Genomic DNA, 21,556 nt, shown 5'->3' on the forward strand with positions numbered 1-21,556 from the left:
AGGCCAGCTGTTCGGGAGGTAAGACAGGAAGAAGCTGCAGCTCATTTACACTGAGAAAGCAGAGCTGGAGCTTCGATTTCAGGTGGTAAGTGACCAGTCAACCTGATGATAATTTTTACTTTTTATATTCTGTAAACTCTATGCAACAAGCCCCTACTATTGGAGACTGCTGTCACCACAAGTGCTGGCAGCAAAACCTGATGATGGGAATGAATGAACAGAGCCAAGGACTAAGCAAGAGGAGTTGAGTTTCTAGTATAAATACCTAGAGGAGGTTTAAGTAAAAAACCCATAATGCCGGCTCAGAGCTGGTGTACTTTTTCAGAAACCCTTTGATAATCAGGGCAGGCTACTGCAAAGCAGCTGGCTTGAGAGGAGTGTGGTAGTGCACTTGTGCAAGCAAGGACAATATTTACATCCATCTATATTCATGGCACAGCGTGGACTCTTAATAGCCTTCCTGCCAAACTTTGCTTAATAGTCCACTTGGAGAACCTATGGATCAGCTTCATTTATAAAAGTTTGACGTGCACTCTGCAGTGGGAAAGAGATTGAAAAAGGAAAGTGCTATTTCCCGAACTTTTCTGTGTTTCTGTGCCTTCTTGTCTGCTGTGTCATCAAGTTCAGCTATCAGCTCTGAGGCTCACATTTTGTTCTACCTAATTGCCTGTGATAAAGACGACAGAATAGAACTGTAAGTATTGCTTATACTTTGGCACCCAAGAACTTGTGTTGCCACAGTGGGAAGTGCTGGGTAATAACCAAACTTTATTTGCCAAGTGGATATATTTTCTCGAATCAGTGGCTTTTCTTGCAAATCTGCTTGGAAGAGAGCACTTCTCAGGGTGAACCTTCAAAGGTCAATACCTTCCTGTTCAAAGCAATTCTTGTGTGTAATAGCTGTCATATTGCTTGTCTGTTATCGCTGTCGCTGCTGTGCCGATGCTGGTTTTGGGACTAGCCAGAACACTTTATCCTGCACCCCAAAAAGGTTAACATTTGGCCAATTCCCATTATGTCCCTTCTCAATTAATAAGGTAAAAATAGAAGCTGCCTTCTCACTTGTAGAGATTTAATTTATTTTATTTTAGATCAGTTTCCTCCTCTATGCATAGACACCTTGCAGACTTTGATGCCTTGAGGGTACTAAACGGGACTTCACGCAAGATCTCCAGGGCTTAACCAAGCCAGTGGTGAGATGTTGCATTAGAGGGGGGCCACAGTGCACCCAAAGCACCCCACCCACCCTCTTCTAGATATTGTACATTGCATGATGGTACCCAGTATTAATCCGGACTAGCCCTCCGCACAGCAAATCTCCGGGGTCAGATAATCCCGATGCAAGCTGTCCCTTTCCACCCCCGGAGGGCCCTGAATTAGGTCAGACGGGATTAAATTTGCATTTTATTTATTTATCTTTTTTTTCTCGTGCTGGTTACACGCACAGTCAGCCTCGGAGGAGGCGGGGAGGGAGGCGGGGAGCGGCGGTGGCTTTAGCCGATGGCAGTGGCTGATGCCCGGCGGCGGATGCCAGCGGCGGCCGGGCGATGGCGAGGAGCCGGGCGGCTTACGAGTACACGGAGGCGGAGGACAAGAGCATACGGCTGGGTTTCCTCCTCATCGCCGCCGGCTTGCTCTCCCTCTTGGGTTTGGGTTGTTGCTGGCTTCGCCCGGCGCTGCAGGAGCGGGGCGGCGGCGGCTCCGCCAACTGCACGGTGCTGGCCGTGCGGCAGCTGGGGGAGCGCTTCGCCTGCACCTTCTCCTGCGGGGCCGCCTGCCGCGGCACCGCCCGCTACCCCTGCCTCCAGGTCCTGGTCCGCACCTCCCGCTCCTCCGCACCCGCCCTGCTCCATGAGGACGAGCGGCAGCTGCGCACCAACCCCAAGGTGAGACCCGCGGACGCCCTCCTCTCCCAAAATGCGGGCGGTGGTCCCGCCGCGGCCGTCGGTGCCCTTTCACCGCTCCTGGCGCCCGCCCTCTGCTCGGTGCGGGGTTTTCTCTTTTGGGAGGTGAGGGGTGGTGAGTGAAGTGGGGGAGCATCCGTCCGAAATGTCGCTCTGCTTGTTGCTCAGCAAAAAGTAGTGTATCTCTACAGTGTATATCTATAAATATGCTAGACACTGTACGTCTGTACTTATATGTGGTGTTTACATCTATATCTATATAATCTCAGGGAAGGTTTAGGCTCGATCCTAGGAAAAGATTCTTCACCCACAGGGCGGCTGGGCACTGGAACAGGCTCCCCAGGGAAATGGTCACAGCCCCAAAGCTGACTGAGTTCAAGAAGCGCTCGCTCTCCAACACACGGTGTGATTCTTGGGGCTGTCCTGTGCAGGGCCAGGAGATGGGCTTGATGATCCCAGTGGGTGCCTTACAATTCGGGATATTTTGTGATCCTATATAGCATAGTATAACGTACCGTGTATAATGTATAATATAGTATATAGTGTATTACACTGTACGCTATACTTAGTGTGATACATGCACACACACACACGCACACAGACGCTCTCACACTTCGCGGCCAGCCCCATTCCGTCCGTCCCGCCCGCGGCCGGAGCGCAGCCCCCGGGCGGCAGCGCAGGGACGGCAGCGGGGGCTCCTCTGCCCTTCCCCGGCGCGCCCCGCCGGAGCCCCGGGACGCCGGTGGGGAGACGAGGAGAAACTCCCGCTGCCGGCGGGGAGGTCTGCCTGCTCGGGCAGCGCCCGGTGCCGCTGCGCTGCGCATCCCAAAGCGCACGGGGACAGGTTAATGGAGCCGCTGCTGGCGGGGCGCTGGGGAAGGGGCTGCGCCTAAACAAGTTTCCCCCGTGCTGTTTTGATTCTTAAACTCCTCCATCACCCACACGAAAAAGGATGAAATGAAGAATTTGTGAAAGTTGCATCTTCCAGCAAACTGGGGAAGTCTGAAGGCAAGGTGTGACTTCTCTTTCTTTGAAGGCAGTTACTCTGCCTTCTCCTTTTTCTTTTTATGCTGGGTAAAGATGGCTTTGACAGCACTCACCTGAGTGGAGGAGATCTTATTAAGTAGTTTGAAGAAGAAGAAAAATCAGAATCCCCCTACTCCTGAAAGGACTTGAAATTGGGAGTGTACTGGAAAAGGAAATTTCATCTCTTTGACGAGATGTGGAAGCAACATAGTGCCAAGGGCCATGCTCAGCACGATGCAGGGGTCTGTTGGCAGGGCTGGGAAGCATGCTTGGGGGTTCAGCTGGGATGTGCAGCCTCACATCTCCTCAGTCATACTTGTGCTGGTGTGCTCCATCCCTTGGAAAGCAGGTTAAGTTTCACACTCAGGGTTTGAGGGTTGCTTTTTCCCCTTGGCAGCTTGGAAGGGTGGTGGGGGTAAAAATCAGCAAAATAGCAGGATGGTAAATCTGACAGGATTTGGATTAAATTGTTGGCACTGCTCAGAAGTGATGAGTGATTGAAGCTGCAGTGCTGGATGGAGCCTGATTGCAAAGCAGATAGAAATGCTGGCCTGTGAGGGAGCTTTGCAAACCTTTCCCTGGGAGTGCTGCTGCCAGGCTCCCTGTGCAGAGGGCTGTGGTGGCAGAGGTGTGCCAGGAGTGCCCTGGCTGTCCGAGCTGCGGGACTTCTCTAAACATCTCTCCATTTTCAGGTGGGCAGGGGGGAGTTGGCAAAATGCAGGAGAGAAGTCACTCTTCTGATAGGGGGTAAAGATGACGTGGCTCTGCAGAGGGCGCAGCACGGCTGTCCCCGAGCACGGCCCCATGGCTCTGCTGTGGCCATCTCCAGCAAGGATGGGAGCTGGGAGATGGAAAGTGGGAGATGGGAGGTGAGTGCTGGTTGCTACCAGAATGCCTGGGCTCAGCAGCTCTGGCAGCACCCGTGGGTTCAGCAGCAGCTTTCAAACTGGACCGTGACCACAATGCCTTTCTGAGTAGTCCAAGTGTTTTGTTCCGTTTTTACTTCTTGATCTTATTTTCTTCTGCCTTTTTGGAGGAGTGGTGGGAAGAGAAGTGTTGCACCTGCCCAGGGGCTGAATTGCAATTGCAGGGAGGCACTCCGAGCTTCAGAAATAATGCCTGCAAATGTCACTCAGAAACCAATTTTTATTTAACAATTACTTTCATGTTAACTCTACATAAGAAAACAGGGCTGTTGGCAGTGTGTGGTACTTTCCTGCTTTTACAAATATTATCTGTTTTCTTTACCTTCCACCTTGCATCTCTAGATGTGGGCTGTTTACCCTGGGATATTGATTGCTGAGGATTAAATCTGATTTACCAGATGTGACCAAGCAGAAAGGATGCATTTTTTTGATGTAACTGTATTCTTTGGTAGTAATTGAATTTATCTCAGTGGAAAATTGTGTAGAAAAAAAAGTGCTCTAATTATTTTCCCTACTTTAAGAAGCTTATGTAAAACAAATACAAAATAAGAAGAAAAGTTGGTTAGGTCTCTTCAGGAAAACATATCTTTGTAAGGGTCTGAAGTCTGCATCCATTTCTTAGGTTTTACCTTTTTTTCCCTACTTCAATGTCTGTGGAGCCAAACAGTTACACTCTCCTTTAATTCTTGATTTAAAGTCTTGCTGTCTTTGAAAGCTTTCAGGATTTTATGCTGAAATACATTAGTTAGGGCCACAGAGTAAGAATCTGCTGGATTTAGTGCTTGGGATCTTGTACATATCTTTGAACAAACACTTAGAGAGCTCTTTAACCCTTCCTGTTCCCATCACATTTTTGCACTACGCTTCCTTGTGTTCATGCACTTAGACATGCGTACAACATGTTAATCAGTTCCAACTAGCTAGAAGGGAAAAAGAAAACCAAGTTTGTTTTGAACATTTTTTAGATTTCACTTTCTGCTTAGGTGCTTCTCTTTGTAGGGTAGCAATTTTTCCCTGTAAATCAATAGTGTAGAAAAGGCACAGTTCAGGCTCCTTACAGCACACAACAATAATAAATCAGTTGGTAGCTTCACTCCACCCAAAAATCCCCAGTGTCTTTGATTAAAAATCTTCTACTTTCTGTAGAACAGGCTGACATATAAACATATCACAGATACAAATGTCTGTTCCAGTGAGGAAAAAAAAATTTGATGTAGGAAAAAGAAATTTTTTTCTTCTCTTGCTTTCTAAGATAATCACATCATTGTACAGCCCAGGATTCATTTTAGCTCTTAAAAGATTATATAGCTGGGTCAGAGATAATCCAGGAATGTATATATAAAGCACCGAGCACGATTACATTTGTGTTCAGTCTGAGTGATCTGTGGATTTCTTTTTTTTTTTTTTTTGATTGCTGTCTCAGAGGAAGAAATTTATTGGAGTGACTGTAGCCTTTCTTCAGCTGCCTTGATAGCAATAATAATCTCTGAGATAAGGCTTAAGCAGGATTAATTCCAAAGTCAATTTGTCGCTATTGCTGTCCGGCCATGGGGTGCGTTGGTGGTGCACACAGCCAGCGCAGGGACCAGGCCACACTCTGCCTGGGGAAATGGCAGGGGAGTATGTCAGCTGCTGAAAACACCTGCTTCTGGCTTTTTAGACACTTCCCTTTCTACATCTGCATTCAGTGCAGGGTTGGAAGAAGTTGCCCCCTGTTTTGCCAAAGAAACTTTTAGGGGAGTGACTGGTAAGACAGATGTTAGCAGCTGTGCAGCAGGACCTGGTTCTTCCCATCCTTGTCCCCAGGCGAGAGAGCAAACCAGCTGCTGCCCCTTGTGTGCTCTCCACACCTGCCCGTGCTCCTGTCATGCTTCTCTCGGTGGAGTGTAATGGCTCCACCTGACAAGATGATGTGCAGTCATCTCTGCCGTACACTTGTAGATGGAGTTGGGCTTAATTTTTGGACTCTCTCAAATATGACCCATGGCAGAGGAGGTTTCATAACAAAATATAACTTCACAATAATTTAGTGAGAGTCTGGCGCCTCTGTCTGGTGAAGCATTCACATCTGTGTTTGGGCTGGTACTTGTGACAGGCAAACTATGCAGGTGCTGCCTAGCAATTCCTCTGGAAGTGAGCCCAGGGGCCATGGATAAACCCTGTAACCCACTTGTCTCACCTGGGGCACCACTCCCTGCCTTGAGCCTCTGTGAGGAGTCATGGGTTTGATCACTCCCAGTGGGTTGTGCTGGTGAAAATTAGACATGGTGCTCAGCTCCAGTTCCCTCAGGACACTCAGCTGGGAGGGGGCAACTTTTTGTACTAACGAAGCGAGTCCACCAGCTCATGCCCTGCCCCAGTGGGATGGTTGTGGCAGCCCTTCCTCCCCTCCATACCATGAAGGTAACCCAGCAGTGAATGGAGACACAAAGTTAGGAGAAGCTCATCTATTGCTTGGTGCGGTGGGTTGACCCTGGCTGGGCTCCAGGCCCCTACCCAAGCTGCTGCATCACTCCTCAGGTGGACAGGGGAGAGAAAATATAATGAAAGGCTTGTGGGTTGAGATAAGGACAGGGAGAGATCAGTCATCCTTTATCATCATGGGAAAAATGGACTTGACTCAGGGAAATTAATCTGCTTTATTGCCAGTTAAATCAGAGAAGGGTACTGCATAAATAAAATCAAATCAAAAAATGCCTTTCCCATACCCATCTTTTCTTCCTGAGCTTAACTTCACTCCTGATTTCTTTACCTCCTCCTTCCCACCAGCACAGAGAGACAGGGAATGTGGGCTGTGGTCAGTTCATCACACATTTGCACTCCTTTCTCTTCACACTCTTTCCCTGCTCCAGTGTGGGGTCTCTCCCACAGGACACAGCCCTGCATTGCCTTCTCCAATGTGGGTCCTTCCCACAGGCTGTAGTTCTTTATGAAGTGCTCCAGCGTGGGTCCCCCATAGGGCCACAAGTCCTGCCAGAAAACCTGCTCCAGCATGGGCTCCTCCCTCCACAGGATCACAGGTCCTGCCAGGACCCTGCTCCATGTGGGCTTCCCTCAAAGCCACAACCTCCATTGGGCATCCCTTTGCTGTGGTGGGGATACACCATGGGCTGCAGGTGGATCTCCACTCCAGCACGTGTTGTAGGGCTTTGCCCCACCAAACAAATGGTACATGCTCTGTCCCATGGCTCAGCAGGAGCCAGGAGGATGGTCCTCCACAGGTCACTTGGAAACTGAGTTTGAAATCTTGCTCCTGAATTACTGTGGTTTGTCTTCTGTTGACCTGAATTGCCTCTGCTTTGGGCCGGGATGTCTCCTCACATTTGAAACTTTCTTGAAGTTGTCTTGTAGTCTATTAAGGTTTTTTTTATTAAAAAAGCGACTGAATTAGGCAAGAATTGATCTTTGAAAAGCATGAAATGCAACCTGGAACTTAAACCATAGTCAAGGGTTCATGCATCTGTTCTTTCTCTGTGATATGGAAGAATATCTGCCCTAATTAAGTGTTCAGAAGCACCAGGAACCTTCCCAGGCACCTGCAGGGACACTGAAATGGGAGCATCCAGCAGCAAACACAGATACAAATCTACAAAACCTTGGTGTAAAGATGTATTGGCTATTAACTGACATTTTTACTGGTGTCCTAGCTTGCTTTCAGTATGCATTTGTTTATGTTTTGATGTCAGTATTTCATGCTATGTCTTGTAAGGGAGGACTACAGATTTCATGTTTCAGAAGTTGCCTGTTGCCAAAGTGGAAAATATTTCACATTCATCCATCAAGTCACAGCAGCAAAATTTGTGAGGACACAATTCCCTTTTATCTGCCTGCTGAATCTGCTTTGGAGGGTGATAGAGCTGGCCAAGCAGAGTGCCCTAGAAGTGTGCTTGGGAGGGTGAGTAAAGAGAGATCCACCCCCTGCGTGGCTCAGAAAGCGACAAAAAGCACCTTGGGGTGGTGGGAACTGTGCTGGCATGCTCGGGAGGCAAACAAGCTCCAGTGTTTGTGCAGCAGCTGATAATGTTCACACTGGGATTACATCTTGGGTGTTTTCTGTGGCTCAAGGCCTTTGTCACACTGAGCTGACGTTTCAGGGTGGCCCCCGGGACTCATATTTGGACAGGAACCATTCCTCTCTTCAAGACTGTTAATCCTCAACAGGCAGAAGCAGTGGGGCCACACCAATTTATGGCAAGACCCCAGGTGTCTCCTTTGTGTTTTCCACATGAAGATCCCCATGAAGATAAAGAGGAAGAGGCAGAAATGTATCAGCATGCTTTCTGTCAGCTGGGAATACATGTGCAGAGAATGATGTGAAGTTTGAGTTACAGAAAGCATTCCCTGTTGTGCCCAGCTTCCAGGTGTCCCTCCTGTAGGTACTGGCAATACTCCTATACACTGTCTTGCTTTGGCACAGGAAAATAGAGAAGTGCTGCCCAGAGAAACTGCTAGTGGGCCCCTCACATCTTCCAAACCAAGAAAAATCCCTGCCATGAAAATCTCAATTTTTAATATCTTCATATTGAGCTAACAGCATGGGGACTGATGGGAAAAAAAGTGAAGTGCTCTGTGATGAAATGTCCTGGGAGACTGCTAAAGTTCGATACTTGTCTGTTCAGATGGATATCTCTTGGGAAAAGAGATCTCTCTGGTTGCTTTTAAGCCTGAAACTCAGGATGGGGCTAACCAACAGTTCACCAGGTTATGAACTTTGTGAAGGATTCAAGTAATATTTTGTGGGGTGGAAGGTCTCTGAAGGATCCAGAGAAAGTTTAACCAGGACTGGTGGGGAGTTTGCACTTTCATAGCAGAGGACAGCAGCAGGCTCAGCCAGGAAGGGGAAACATTTCAGAGGACAGAGGAAATATGTGTACTGGAGCCAGTAACACAGGAAAAGGAGTTTTGAGATAGCTGGGTGTGTTTAGGCAAAATAATATCCATTGGTTCTTAGCTGGTTTGTCTAGTTATGCATTTTGTGTGCTGGCTACAAAAGGTCTGGTTTGGGAGCTCTTTCTAGAGCCCCTAAAAGCTGGGGGCTACCTACAAGCTGGGGGCTGGGAAGAGCAGCATGGTGATTACAGTCAGATGTGGGCAATGAGTGCACAGCTCACAGGATATGGTGCCATTTCCAAAGCAGGAAATGCTCCATACAGGAAAACATCAGAGTGGAGGATGTTGGAAATGCTGCCAGGCCAAGCAGGGGGAGGGGACCAGCTGGGAAGGTGCAGCATGTTGGTGCTGTCAGGGGGTCAGAGCAGAGCCAGCAGTGCTCTCAGGTGTCTTCGTGCCAAATTTGCTGACTCTGCCCAGCTGCTGCACAGATGTGTTTATGCTCGGGGAGCGTGGAGGAAAAAGGGGAGTGTTTGGTGCTTCCAAAGGGGACAACCAAACCAAAAATTCTGCCGACCAAGGAATATTATCTAAGATGGCAATAGCAGTATGTGATAAATCCTGCATTCTGGTTTCTGAAGTAGAGTGGTGTTGCCCTCATTTCTGTCCTCCGTCATCAGCAGTGGGACAACCCTTGTGTAGGGTCCTGTGAACAGGGAACTAAAGGGAGCTCTGTGCCACGGCAACACCAGCCAGGAGTCCATGTGAAAATGGAGATCCTTGCATGTGGAACAGATAGGTTTCAGTTTGGAAGCAGCAAGGAAGACCTTGCAGATTCTTTCATTCTGAAGCCTGCAAAACACTGGCAGCAATTGCAGGTGCTGATGGAAGTGGTCAGATTTTACATGATATGGGGAATAAAATCCTGAGATTTCTCCCTTGCCCCTGGAATGACAAATCTTCAAGCTGTTGTATGGTGAACATGGCGTTGCAGATCTGTACATCTTAGGTATAGTGTGCAGCTGGGGGCAAGGTCCCTGGGAAACCTCAGCAGGAGGAGAGGAAGCACTTGCTAGGCACAGTGAGCCATGGTGATCTTTATTCTCACGTCAGAGAGGGTATCACTCTCCTTGCTGTTACTGCCTTCAGGACACTGTGGAGAAATAAATGGTGTGATCATGTGTGGGCCCCCTTTTAGGGGCCTCCCACACCCTTCACCTCCTGCTTCCTCACCCATCCTAAGTAGGAGGCTTTTTAGCTACCTTCCCAGTCACACTTTTTTCTGTTTGCAGCTCCCAGTTTTAAAGGAATTAAAATTCAGTGTGTTCAGTTCACTTGGCGTCCGTACGCCCTGCAGGGTGAAAAGCCTCTGTGTCATGGGAGGATCAGCTAAGCTGTTACTCAGTGTGGTTCAACAGCTCCTGTCATGATCTCCTGTACGGATGCCTGGTAAAAATGAGAGGGATCGTGCTTGGACGCTGAACCCTGGTAGTGCTGACACTTGATTCAGCGCACTCTTGTTTTTCATTGTTTTACTGCCTGTGTCCAGGACTTAAGGGTGGTGTGTCAAAGACTTGGAAACAAGGGGTGGGTGTGGGTGGGAGTGTGTGTGACCCAAAGGAGAGCCTCTGAAAGCCCAGTCCCAATGGCACCAAGCTAGGAGGGGAATCTCCCTTGATCTCTAGGCTTTGAAGCAGATGTCTGAAGGTGAGATCTGCAGGTAGCTCAGCTGCATGCTCAGCTCTCCCTGACTCCTGTACAGCAGAAGCAGAAGATGCTGAACGTTTCTGCTGAAGCAGGGCTGTGAACCTTTTTTCTTCTTTCCGTGTGTTGTACTCAGTGGAAGAATACCTTCTTTTATCAGTGGACATCAGCCAGATATCCCATCGTCTGGGAAAGCTTGCTGGACTCTTTGGGTTATTTATTAGCATGATACTTAACTAAACTTGTGATTACGTGCTTCGCTGAAAATAGGAAGTTATTCAAATCCAATCCATGCAGCTGGCTAGGAATACATCAAAATGAAATTATCATTTTCACATCTATCATGCCAAACCCCAAGATGTTACAAAGCGGTTTGGTTTAAGAGTGGAACAAGCATGGCAAAGCCTTTATTTTCTTTCTGAATGCTACAATAATTAGCAATTGAAGTTCAGCTGATATTTCTTTTCTGTTTCTTTGGAGCTTTTGTTTGTTATTCTCAGTCCATTTCAGTCATGCTGGTATCATGAAGAAAAGGCAGAGAAGTGATGCCCTGTGCTCTTGAGCACAGCAGTAACTCTGTTTTGCAATGTGTCTTGGCAGTGCTCGTACATCCCTCCCTGTGCAAGAGACGATCAGGAGAACTCTGAGAACGTCACGTACAAGCAGAAATACTGGAAAGAGAAAGTGGGCTCTCAACCATTTACATGCTATTTTAACCAGCACTTGAGGTGAGTAATCTCCATTTGGCTAGGCAGGAGTGCTTATGCATCTGCTTAACAGCTGTCCATTGGTTCTGTTTGAAAATACATCTAAGTGCATGCATATGTGTACACACACGGAGACCCCCTCCAGGGCAATGTGGTTTATCACACAGAGCTCAGTGCAGAACGTTGCAAGACAGCTCCAGTGATGAAAAACTATACAGAAAGGAGTGTTTTTACCACTTGAAGTAAAAATATTAAACTCTGAAAAAAGTTTTCCTGCAAACATGCAGTTTTCATAGCAAAAAGCATCTTGGCTTTTAACACATAGATGGCAGATTTCTGATGTGGATATTAACACTCCTTTCCTCTGCAGGAAAGAAACCCTATTGTGCTCATGGAAAAAAAGGGGAGATCAGTAAATACAACAAACTCACTCAGCAGTTGTGTTCGTAGAGGATTAATGGATCAGATATGTGTAATAAACAGCAACAGAACTGCCAGGTTTCATACATGCTTGCAGAGTAGAAAAAAAAAAAAACTCCCCTTCTGTTTCAGCTCTTACTTTTGCTGCCAGTGTTGATGTGACTTCCATGTGTATAAGGTGTGCTTTCCTTCCTTCAGTAAACAGAAAGGGGAGGGAATCCTTTTTCCTGTCTCTTTCTGATGGTGATATGCCAGGAAATAAAAGGTAACACGGCTGCAGGAGGAGGTTAGTCCTGTCCCACAAACACTTGGAAGTTAAGTAGATGAGGGAATAGCTCATGACTTGCAGGTGCAATTCAGGGCTCAGTGTGGGAGTGTTGGCACCAGATATTTAAGTTCAGGAAGACAATCAGGAGGAAAATGGGTGGCAGGAGGAGAAATGCCTGGCTCTCCTGTGGGTGTCCTGCTGAGTGCCTTGGGGGCTTCAGGTTTTTCCTAAGCTGGCTATAATAGTTGTCTCCCTGAAGAGACTGTCGAGCCAGTCAGCATGCCAGTCAGGATGAGTTTGTTGTCCCTGGTTAACTGTTTGCAGAGGGACACCACCAAAACTTTGTAGCAAATTTTTTTCCTTAAGAGGGGAAAGAAACACTGGTTACAGTGTGTGGAGGCTAAAACTTAGGGCACTCTGAGTGATGACATCAGACCTGTCAGGGACCTTCTTGGGAGTCCTCTGGTCCACAAGGTGCCAAAGCTTGGATCTGGTAACCAGGAGCCAAGTTATGATTCTGGTTTTTCTGGGCAGGCAGGTATTGCCTGTTCCTTGTACTCCTGAGAACTGGGACTTGCAGCACCCACCGCCCAAGTGAGCAGGAGAGTCAGAAGCATGGGATTGTCTGCAGGAGAAGTCATGGCTAGGGTACATCTAAACTGGTGTGGAAAGGATGATGTGAAAGGTAACATTTTTAGTCAGTGGAGAGAAACAGGAGCCTTTTAACTTACCCCAAAGTAAATGCCCGATACAGGTCAGATGCCCAGAGATGTTTATTTCTCTCCTGTAAAGGAGTTTAGGGTGGTAGGTGTCCAGAGCTATGGGAGCTGAATCTCACATTATGTTTTGGTGAAGCAAAGACAAAGCTTTTCTGCAAAGGCTGCATGCTGCCTAGCCTCTGACATTTCTGTAAGCTGGCACTGAGAAATTGTGCAGCACTCAGGAAGGGTTTTTTCCCCTAAAGATGCTGAATCCTATACTGCTAAAAGTTCTTGCCAGCACAATGGCTGCCTTGAAACACTGCCTTTTGCTGATCATACAACAATTCATATGCAGGATAAGAGAGGCTTGCTGCCAGAGATACCAGAAGATAGTCTAAGCTGAAATGTGTACACCATCTATTTTCTTCTGGAGATGGCAATGAGCTTGGGGAGATAAGTTCTGCTGACTGGGAATGTGCTTGCCTGGGTATACTTTTAGAGCAATGATGACTAAGCAGCCTGCAAAGCAGTGAAAAGAAACCATAACAAACTGAGGGAGAAATCTGTTCCCTTCAAAATAGAAGTGTGCTTGTTTTCTGACAGTATTTTTTCACTGTGTGGATAAGCTAACTGCTCTCTGACAGTCTGTATAAAATGTACAGTAAATAGTTCCTTAGAGAATGTAGTATTTGTAATATTAATGCTCCCTCTTTTGAAAGAGCAGAAAAAAAATCTAGGTAAATATACAGGCAATGAATGAATGTCTTCTCCTCTTCATCGAGTTTACTCAATCTTCATTGTCAGAACTGTTGCTGCATGCAAAGTGAACTGTTGGGTAACATCTCCCTTTCAGTTTGGTGGGTTCAACAGGTTACTTTGGAGAGATGAAGAAAAGGGGTGCCATTCTTACAGTTCAAAGTTATGCAAAAGGGATGAGAAGCAGACTTGGCAATTTCAACCATTCTTAGTTACTGTAAATCAAACTGCCCGGCAAAATTGTCTGCCTGACATTTGTCTTAGGGAACCAAAGTACAGCTTATCTTGGAGCTCAGTGCTTTACTGAAGGACGAGGTTTTGCTTTGCCACTGTAGGCACTTAACTTTAGTGTTCCACTCTTCTCTGGCAAGCTTTGGGACAAGGGGTTCAAGCTGCATGGGAAAGTTGCTTTTCGGAATCTCTGGTGAAGGTGACTGTCTGTTGGCATGATGATACCCCAGTCTGAAGGAAGCCCAGCACAGCAGGAACCAACCTTCAGTTGGTTTCAGACTCAGTGAGAATGAAATGTCAGGGTTTCATACTCTAAAGGACAAATTCAGAAGAAGTTCTCAGGCTGTTGCCAAAGATTTGAGAAGGCACTGAGCTCTAGGGCTTTGTTGTTCTGGATCTCACACTCGGTGTCCTGTCGTAATACGACACGAAAAGACGACACGGACACTGCTGCTCTCCAGGTGAACAAAAGGAGGGACCTTTATTTTCTGACTCCAACATTTATAGTTTTCCAAAAGTGACAGTGGATTGGAGGGTGACAGTGCCACCTCTCCAATGACACTGGACAGACTAAGAGTTCATCAATTCTCTCCTCCTCCATGAAAGAATGCAAAACATTAGTTGTTTACAGAACTGTGTGTGAGAAAGTTTGTTACAGGAATGCAAACATCAGAATGCTTAGCAAAGTCTTAGAAAATCAGGGTGACAGTGTCCCAGCAGTCTGAAGTCATGACCTCATGCAAACAAGGACCACAGCTGCTTGTCCTAAAGTGGGAGGCCTGTGGGAACAGGCAGGATGGGGAAGATCCTGTCACTTTATTTCCTCATGTGCCAGGTGCCATTGACATCCATGACAAAAACGAGAGAAACTAGGACTGCCATGAGCTGAGACCTCACTCTCTCATGCCATGCAGAGACAGGTAGAGCAACCTGTGTCAAGTAGTTTCTTATCAGTGGCTGATCTATATGGCATTATTGCTTGTTAACTCTGGGTTTGCCCCATACACAGGAACACTCTGTGTTTCCTTTGCTGTGGCACAGCAGAAGAGCCAGCTATGCTTTAACCCCCTCTGTGTTTGCTGCAGGATGCTGTACACAAATTCATCAGAGATTTGAAGAGCAAACCCTGTCAAGTGATTGGCGACAGCCTGTATGTTGTTGGGGTGCCCTGCAGGGTTCCCACTTATCTCAGAATAATTATGTGTGTAAGCCAAGGGTGCTCAGGTAGTAAGGCTGCTCATCCATAAAATGTTGGAATACAAATCTCGGTTTGCTCCGTTACTTCGCAGTTTTCTAAATTAATTCCCTCCACCTGTGGAGCAGTGCTTGGGCCTGAGGGGGAAAGGGCTTTACTGTCAGTAAGACACTGTGCTGCCTCTGCAGCCATCCAGCTGAGGATCTCTGCAGCTTGCAACAATAAAGGAAAAAATGACTGCTTGTCAGAACAAAGAGATGTGAATATCTGTGGGGAAAGAAAGTCAGTGTATTGCAAACATCTTTAAATCCAGATTGTTTGAATACAAAAACATTTGTTAGGTTTCCCTATCCTGTGCCTCCACCTCTGTCAGCTATTATTGTGTGACATTAGGCACACTGTTTGGTTTATAAGTCATGACTGAAATGTTTATGTGCCTGTAACCTTTTGGTCCTACATGACATTTTGGTAATCCTTGCACTGCAATTCTCCCCATGATGTTCAGTAATTGCTCTGAAGGCTCTGATGGAGGCCTGTTTTATCTGAACTACCTGGCAGAACCTAACAGGGTTGTGTTGTATAACGCAACTAATCCAGTTAGCCCTGCTCAAAGTTCCATGAACGTCTAGCCCTGAGCTCACAGTCCTGCTAAAAATAAGTTCTGGTCTCACCTTTTAGCAATGAAAACAAAATTCTTTCCTCCTTGTCTGTCCAGTGAAAGAGAAAGCTGTATTTTCAGGGTTAAGGCAAAGGCTTCTTCAGGGATGTTTTTTTTCAGTGTGTTTGTTGTTTCACCCTTGGACTGCTGCTGGACAGTGGCGCTGCTGCACAGTGGCCATCACTGTTGGCAGCAAGACCCAGCTCGGGATGCCTGAGCATGGCTTGTAATCACTGCAGGGTTTCCCTGTTTTGTCCCACTAGGTCTCTTTCTTGCCTCTGCCGCTGTTTTGTGCACAGATAACTGGTGTTAGGATTTTGGATGCATCCCCTCAAGAGGCTTTACATTTACTGGAAACCTGAATGGCAGCACTGCTAGAAAGGAGAGACTGCCAACGATGGGTGAATATGGACAACCCCTCTGCCAACATCTTTGAACTGAAGTACTATATAAAGTCACAGAGCGAAATGGGTTTATTGAAGACACTGTACTTACAGGAGCAAAGCAACAAATTGAATTATATCAGCTGATTTTCATAGGGAAAAGAAGCATGTTTCTAGGCATGATGTACCTCCTTTGGGTTCAAAATCACTGCCTCAGCAGCAGGAGAGTGATGCTCTTAGGCTTTCCGGCAAAGGCAGGTCTTTCCCATGAGAAGTCTTCCCTTGGGGCCAGAGCACCTTTCCATTTCTGTTTCCAAGCAAAACAACAAGCCTTCAGACCATGGCAGCAGGCAGGTCACCTTTAAAAAAGTAGCATGAAAAGTCAAAACTGGTGGTTTTGCCAAGCAAACCCCAAGCAGTTACGTTACTGTGTTTCAAACGCCAAAGAATCACAGAATACTCTGAATTGGAAGGCACTCACAAGGATCATCGAATCCAGCCGATGACCCTGCACAGCACCATTCCCAAGAGTCTCTGTGTGCCCAAGAGCACTGTCCAAATGCTTCTTGAGCTCAGACAGTCTTGGTACTGTGACCACTTCCCTGCAGAGCCTGTTCCAGCGCCCTACCACCCTGTGGATGATGAACATTTTTCTCATACCCAACCTGAACCTCCCCTGACAAAGCTTCATGCCATTCCCTTGAGTTCTGTCACTGGGCACCACAGAGAAGAGATCAGTGTCTGCCCCTGCTCTTCCCCTTGTGAGGAAGTAACTGCAATGAAGTCTCCCCTCAATCTTCTCTTCTCCACACTGAACAAAGTGACCCCAGCCACTACTCATATGGCTTCCCTTCAAGACCTTCACCATCCTCATGTCCCTCCTTTGGATGCTCTCCAACATCTTAACATCTTTCTTATATTGTGGCACCCAAAGCTGCACACAGGAATCAAGGTGAGGCCACTCCAGTGCACAGGGATTCTTGCTGTACTTAAAAATAGCAGTAATACCCATCTAAACCCAAATCTCAGGTCAAAACTTACTTAAAGGCTTTGTCTTTGACTCTTTTCTAAAAGGGAAACTCTATTACTAAGTCATAGTCACATCTATAATGAGCGTTTGACATCCATCACTGTTACCATTGATACCTATGTTTTTCAAAATATTTAAGATTCAGTCTAAAGGATATCTTACTTTCTCCAATCACCCTTTCTTTCCTTTAATTGAATCCAATTTTCTAGGTTTTTGCTTGTCTCTTATTTTTGAACTAACATCTGGTTAAAAAATACTTAAAATTCAATGTCACTAATAAGTTCAGAGCTGTGAAGATGAGTGTTGCCTACTTATGGCCTTGCCAATTAGCACTCTGTTGTTCACAGGTGATGATACAGTAACTGTGGGGGAGCAGGCTTATACCTCTTGTGAGAGGATTTCTCTGTTCCGGTGCAAAGGTTGGTGAGCTTGCACCCATGAAGTTAATACTGCTTTATTCAATTTACAGTCTCCACCTGTGCCTGCTTATATAGGTGGAGGATTTTAGTTGCACAGAATTCATACATTCCACTACTGAATACACCTGGGATTCTTTTGATATCTTTTTATGCTGCTGAATTTCAAATTCTGTAGAGCTGAGCTGCTCACAATCAGAGTTTTATTCAGCTCCTTACTACAGAAACAAAGAGAGACGTATGGTGCTGGCCTTGGGGACTTTCAGGCTGGTACAGTGCAGAGGATTCTCCACACAGCAGTTTTGGGTGAGAGACCCCAAAATGCAAATGCAGGTGTAATTAAATCTGGCATCAGGTGTAGCTTGGCAGTCTGGCTCCAGTAGCTCCTTAAGGATGGATAAAAGTCTGTAGATTTGCAAGCATCTCCATTCAATTTCTCAGTGAAGGAAAAAGAGTTCCTTCTTTTTCCTCAGCAGAGAATTCTTTCTTAGGGCTCCTTTCAGATCAGGACAAAGCTATCATGGGAGAGACAGCGCAGTCATTGAGCAGGTATCTGCTCCCATGTGCCACCATGTTAGGAGACCTTGATTCCCAGGACATTGCTGGATGAGCCTGGTTTGCCAGGATTTTAGGCTGTGAGCTTTGTTGCTCCAAGAGGTGTCAGGTGGCATTGGTGAAGCGACATGCAATGGGAGTGTTCAATGTGAGTGAGGACTAACACGAGTCAAGACTGTAGATATTTTTCTAGTTGGAGAAAGTTCTCTTTCTCTCCTTTGCAGATAGTTTTCCAGCAAACTGTGTGTCTCTGGCTGTAGATGGGAAAGCAAGAGCAAAATGCCAATGCCACGAGGCTGATTTAATAACTATTACACTGCGACAGAGAGCAGAAAGAGCCAGAGCTGAGGAAAATCTGCCATCACATTTCGCCAAGCACCTCCCAGACTTGGAAGAGGCAGATAGACAGCAGATCTTTCCGACGTGTGACACAGCTGAATTTCCAAATGTCTCAAGATTCTTCCACCTCAATTCTCCTCCTCCCTCCATTTCCCTTTGGAAGTGCATAAACCTGTCACAGACCCCACCACGACTGTGTAGTAGATGCTGCTGGTGGAGGCAAGGAGGTTCAGGCCTTTGTGGGACTCTCGCCAAATTGTCCCTGCAGGAGGCTACTCAAGCCTACTGAGGCACTGCTGTCTGCAGCCCCAGATCACAGCCTGTTGCTGAAACAGCCACTGCTGGGAAGGAGCTGACCTGGGAGCCTTGGCCACCCTGGAGCAGGCTGTAGTCCGGGTGGGGATAGATTTCTTGCAGCCTGCTGCCTGCCAGGGCAGCTGGGCTAACCTGGGCCACCAGCAGTCCAGTGCTGAGGACCCGGACCACCTCCCTGCCCAGACCCAAACCAGCCAGGGCTTGCTTCATCAGGAGCCTCCATGTAGCCCCATGGACACATCAGTGCTCAAAGCTAATAGTGAAGCTTTAATGACTGTTTAAATCCATTTCACAGGGCCTGATGACATTTGAGGTAGATATGTATAAATGCTGCCTGGTATTATGTTTTTGCCAGAGTGGTTTTGCACTCTGCAGTCAGTGTGATACCGTATCTCTCATGGCTGTTTGTGTGACCATATTTGCTGGAAGATCTAGGGCACCAACACATTTTTTTCTTTCTTTTTTTTCTTTTTTAGTCCAAGTGATCTTGTTAGCCTGTAAACACTGCAAGTGGAAAGCTCTCACAGTCTGCCATAAGTGCTGGTGATAAAAAGGCAAATGCAAGCAGTGAATGAAATAGTCCACTTAATCATTTTCTAACACTTTGGCAAATAAATCACCTTTACTCTCACCATGTTAGATGACTCCCACTTGTGAATTGACGATATTATGTTGATTTATATTTTCTCCATCTTCTGTTCCCCCTTTCACAGGCCGGATGATGTGATGCTGAAGCGCACCCATGACGAGACTGTTCTCTTGCACTGCTTCCTCTGGCCCGTGGTGACTTTCCTGGTTGGAGTCCTCATCGTGGTCCTGACCATCTGTGCCAAGAGCTTGGCTATCAGGGCAGAGGCAATAAAAAAGAAGAAGCATTTGTGAGTGGCAAGGCTGCTTGTGGAAAAGACAAACCTGCAAGAAGGTCTCAGGTGGGGCAGCCTGACACACCTGGAGGTCTGCAGAGCACCCAGCTGCATCTCCTTCCAGGGTCTGATCTGTCGTGGAGTAGCTCTTGTCTCAGGACTGTTCTTGGGAGATTGCCCCGTGGAATGCCTGCTAATTGCTTCTTCTGCTATGGCACTAAATAAGTATATTCTACCAAAAAAGAAAAAAGAGAAATCTACACTCCACCAAATATGCTGTGTGCTATTAGTGCTGAAGAGCAGCTACTCAGAAATTGAGACAGTTTATGAAACTCCCTGATGATGTTACTTTCATCTCCACAAAGTGATCTTTGCTAATGCTTATTATTAAATATTTTAAATATTTACTTTAGATAAAACATATTTCCAAAATAATAAAATTTGATTGTTTGGGGGGGTTTAAGCTTTTGGGAGTTTTCTTTTTTTTCTTTTCTTTTTTCTTTCTTTCTTTTTTAAATGCTTTATGGCAAACGTAACATTGTGCTGGTTAGGTTTTTTTCCCCACTGTATAGAACTTAATTTTGAAGTTCAAACTTTACCTTCTGTCTAGACAAAATCTTTCATCATCACCCATTCACTGTGATGAAACGTAGAAATGTCTCAGAAATACTTCTAAAAAAATGAAACAGTTATTGGAAAAGATTATTAAATACTGAATCTAACTTTATTGCCTCAGTGGTATTCAGTCCTACAGTTTTTCTTGCCCCCTCTCAGACACCCTCTTCACGAATGCTCCAGGCTGTAAGGAGCAGGGATTTTACAGCAGTGGTTTTACAGGAGTATGCTTTACCAGCATCTTGCCCAAATAGTGGAGTGCCTGAGTGCTTGCTGAGGAGAGCCTGTGTGCCATTGGTGTGACTCACACCACCAGAGAAGGACATCAGCTCCTTGTAGGGCTGTGGGTGTTTGCTGCTGAGCTGCCTATCCCAGCCACAGCAGCTCCACGAAGGCCACCTCCGAGGGGATACTCCAGAAAACACATGGCAGTGTGGGCATGCAATCTTGCTGGGTCTGCTTTCTCTGTTTGCCCCAGCCCCTTGCTGCTTGTGATGGGAGTACCAGCTCTAGTGCACTTGCTCAGCACAGAGAGTTCCATATTTCTGGCAGTCTCCCAGAGCACATTTTAACCTGCTCTAGTCAGGGGCTGGGGCCAGAGCAGTCTCATGGCACTTGTCACTGCCCCCACAGAGCTGCCCCCCCGGCCGGGACCAGCTGCGCAGCTTGGCAGGGCTGGAGCGCAACAAAATGGAAAAGCCATGTGGCTAGGTCAGGAAAGTGAGTGATTACTGGCAAAGCACTTTAATCTACATTAACAATTCCTCAATTCTAAACATACTGTGCATTATACTAATCTCTGATATTCTTGGTATTACGCGTAAATACCTTGGGGTTCGTTGTGATTTTAACACATAGCAGAAGTGTTTTCTGAGGATGAGAAATGTGCTAGATTTGAAAGCCTGAAAGCTTAGTTGGCACAAGGCACGATGACAAACCTGCTTATATTGCCCAGTGTCCTTTTCAGATTAATTGTCTTGTGTGTTTTAGAACTGATTTCCATAAGACCTCTTGTACACACTGTGGGGCCCAGTGATGACGCTGATGCATGGCAAGGGCAGCAGAGTGACTGGAGGTCATTCACTGCTTCCCTTCTTACTTGCTGTGTGACTTTTGGAGTGTCCTCTGGTCCCAGTCCACACTGGGATAGCTGTCCCCTCAAAGCAAGTTAAGGAAATGTGTTTGTAGGGATAGGAACTTGATGCTTCTTGGCACATTACTCTGTATGAAAGATCCAGTTGGCATCGGTGGCATATGTTCAAGCACCTCCAGTCCTGTAGATGAAAAATACCTCTTGTAAGAGAAATTTCCAAATCTTTGTGTTAAACCTCACTACTTTGAAGGTGCCTGCTGTCCAGCTCACACTGGTACCTTCTGTCTCAGCCTACTGAAGAGAATAGTGCTGGTGCAGAGAGGTTGTGAGCTCTCAGCCTCCCAGACGAAAGCCTGCAAACTTCTGAAAGAGCTGTCCTGCAAAGGACACTGTGTTTTGTTTCACTCTTGTCTCACTCCTGTGGCGTTGTTTGCATCCACTGTGATTCTCTTGCCTCAGCAACCCACAGAAACACTGCATTGTGGGTCTGATTTGGGAGTTTGGTTGCTATTTTTTAATATATATATATATAACTTGCTCCCATTCTGCAAATCACATAAAGTTGCAGGCGTGGGGTGGTTTGGTTATCTGAGTAATTTGGTGATGCCAAATTCTCTTCAT

At 46.5% G+C, this 21,556-nt stretch overlaps 1 protein-coding gene across 1 annotated transcript; it reads left to right on the plus strand.

Annotated features, from left to right (window-relative positions):
• Positions 1-1,444: 1,444 nt before the first annotated feature.
• On the plus strand, positions 1,445-19,949 carry KCNMB4 (potassium calcium-activated channel subfamily M regulatory beta subunit 4). The gene is made up of 3 exons (XM_038155664.1): positions 1,445-1,886; positions 10,991-11,118; positions 19,078-19,949. The coding sequence occupies exons 1-3, from the start codon at positions 1,548-1,550 to the stop codon at positions 19,244-19,246; spliced, it is 636 nt and encodes a 211-aa protein (XP_038011592.1). The 5' UTR covers positions 1,445-1,547; the 3' UTR covers positions 19,247-19,949.
• The last annotated feature ends 1,607 nt before the right edge of the window (positions 19,950-21,556 follow it).

Source organism: Motacilla alba, chromosome 1A (genome assembly GCF_015832195.1).
Source record: "Motacilla alba alba isolate MOTALB_02 chromosome 1A, Motacilla_alba_V1.0_pri, whole genome shotgun sequence".
Classification (NCBI taxonomy): Eukaryota; Metazoa; Chordata; class Aves; order Passeriformes; family Motacillidae; genus Motacilla; species Motacilla alba.

Coding starts and splice junctions, on each gene's coding strand:
- KCNMB4 (XM_038155664.1), top strand. CDS start 1,548: ATGGCGAGGAGCCGGGCGGCTTACGAGTACACGGAGGCGGAGGACAAG. Junction 1,887..10,990: donor AGCTGCGCACCAACCCCAAG/GTGAGACCCGCG, acceptor GTGTCTTGGCAG/TGCTCGTACATCCCTCCCTG. Junction 11,119..19,077: donor TATTTTAACCAGCACTTGAG/GTGAGTAATCTC, acceptor CCCCTTTCACAG/GCCGGATGATGTGATGCTGA.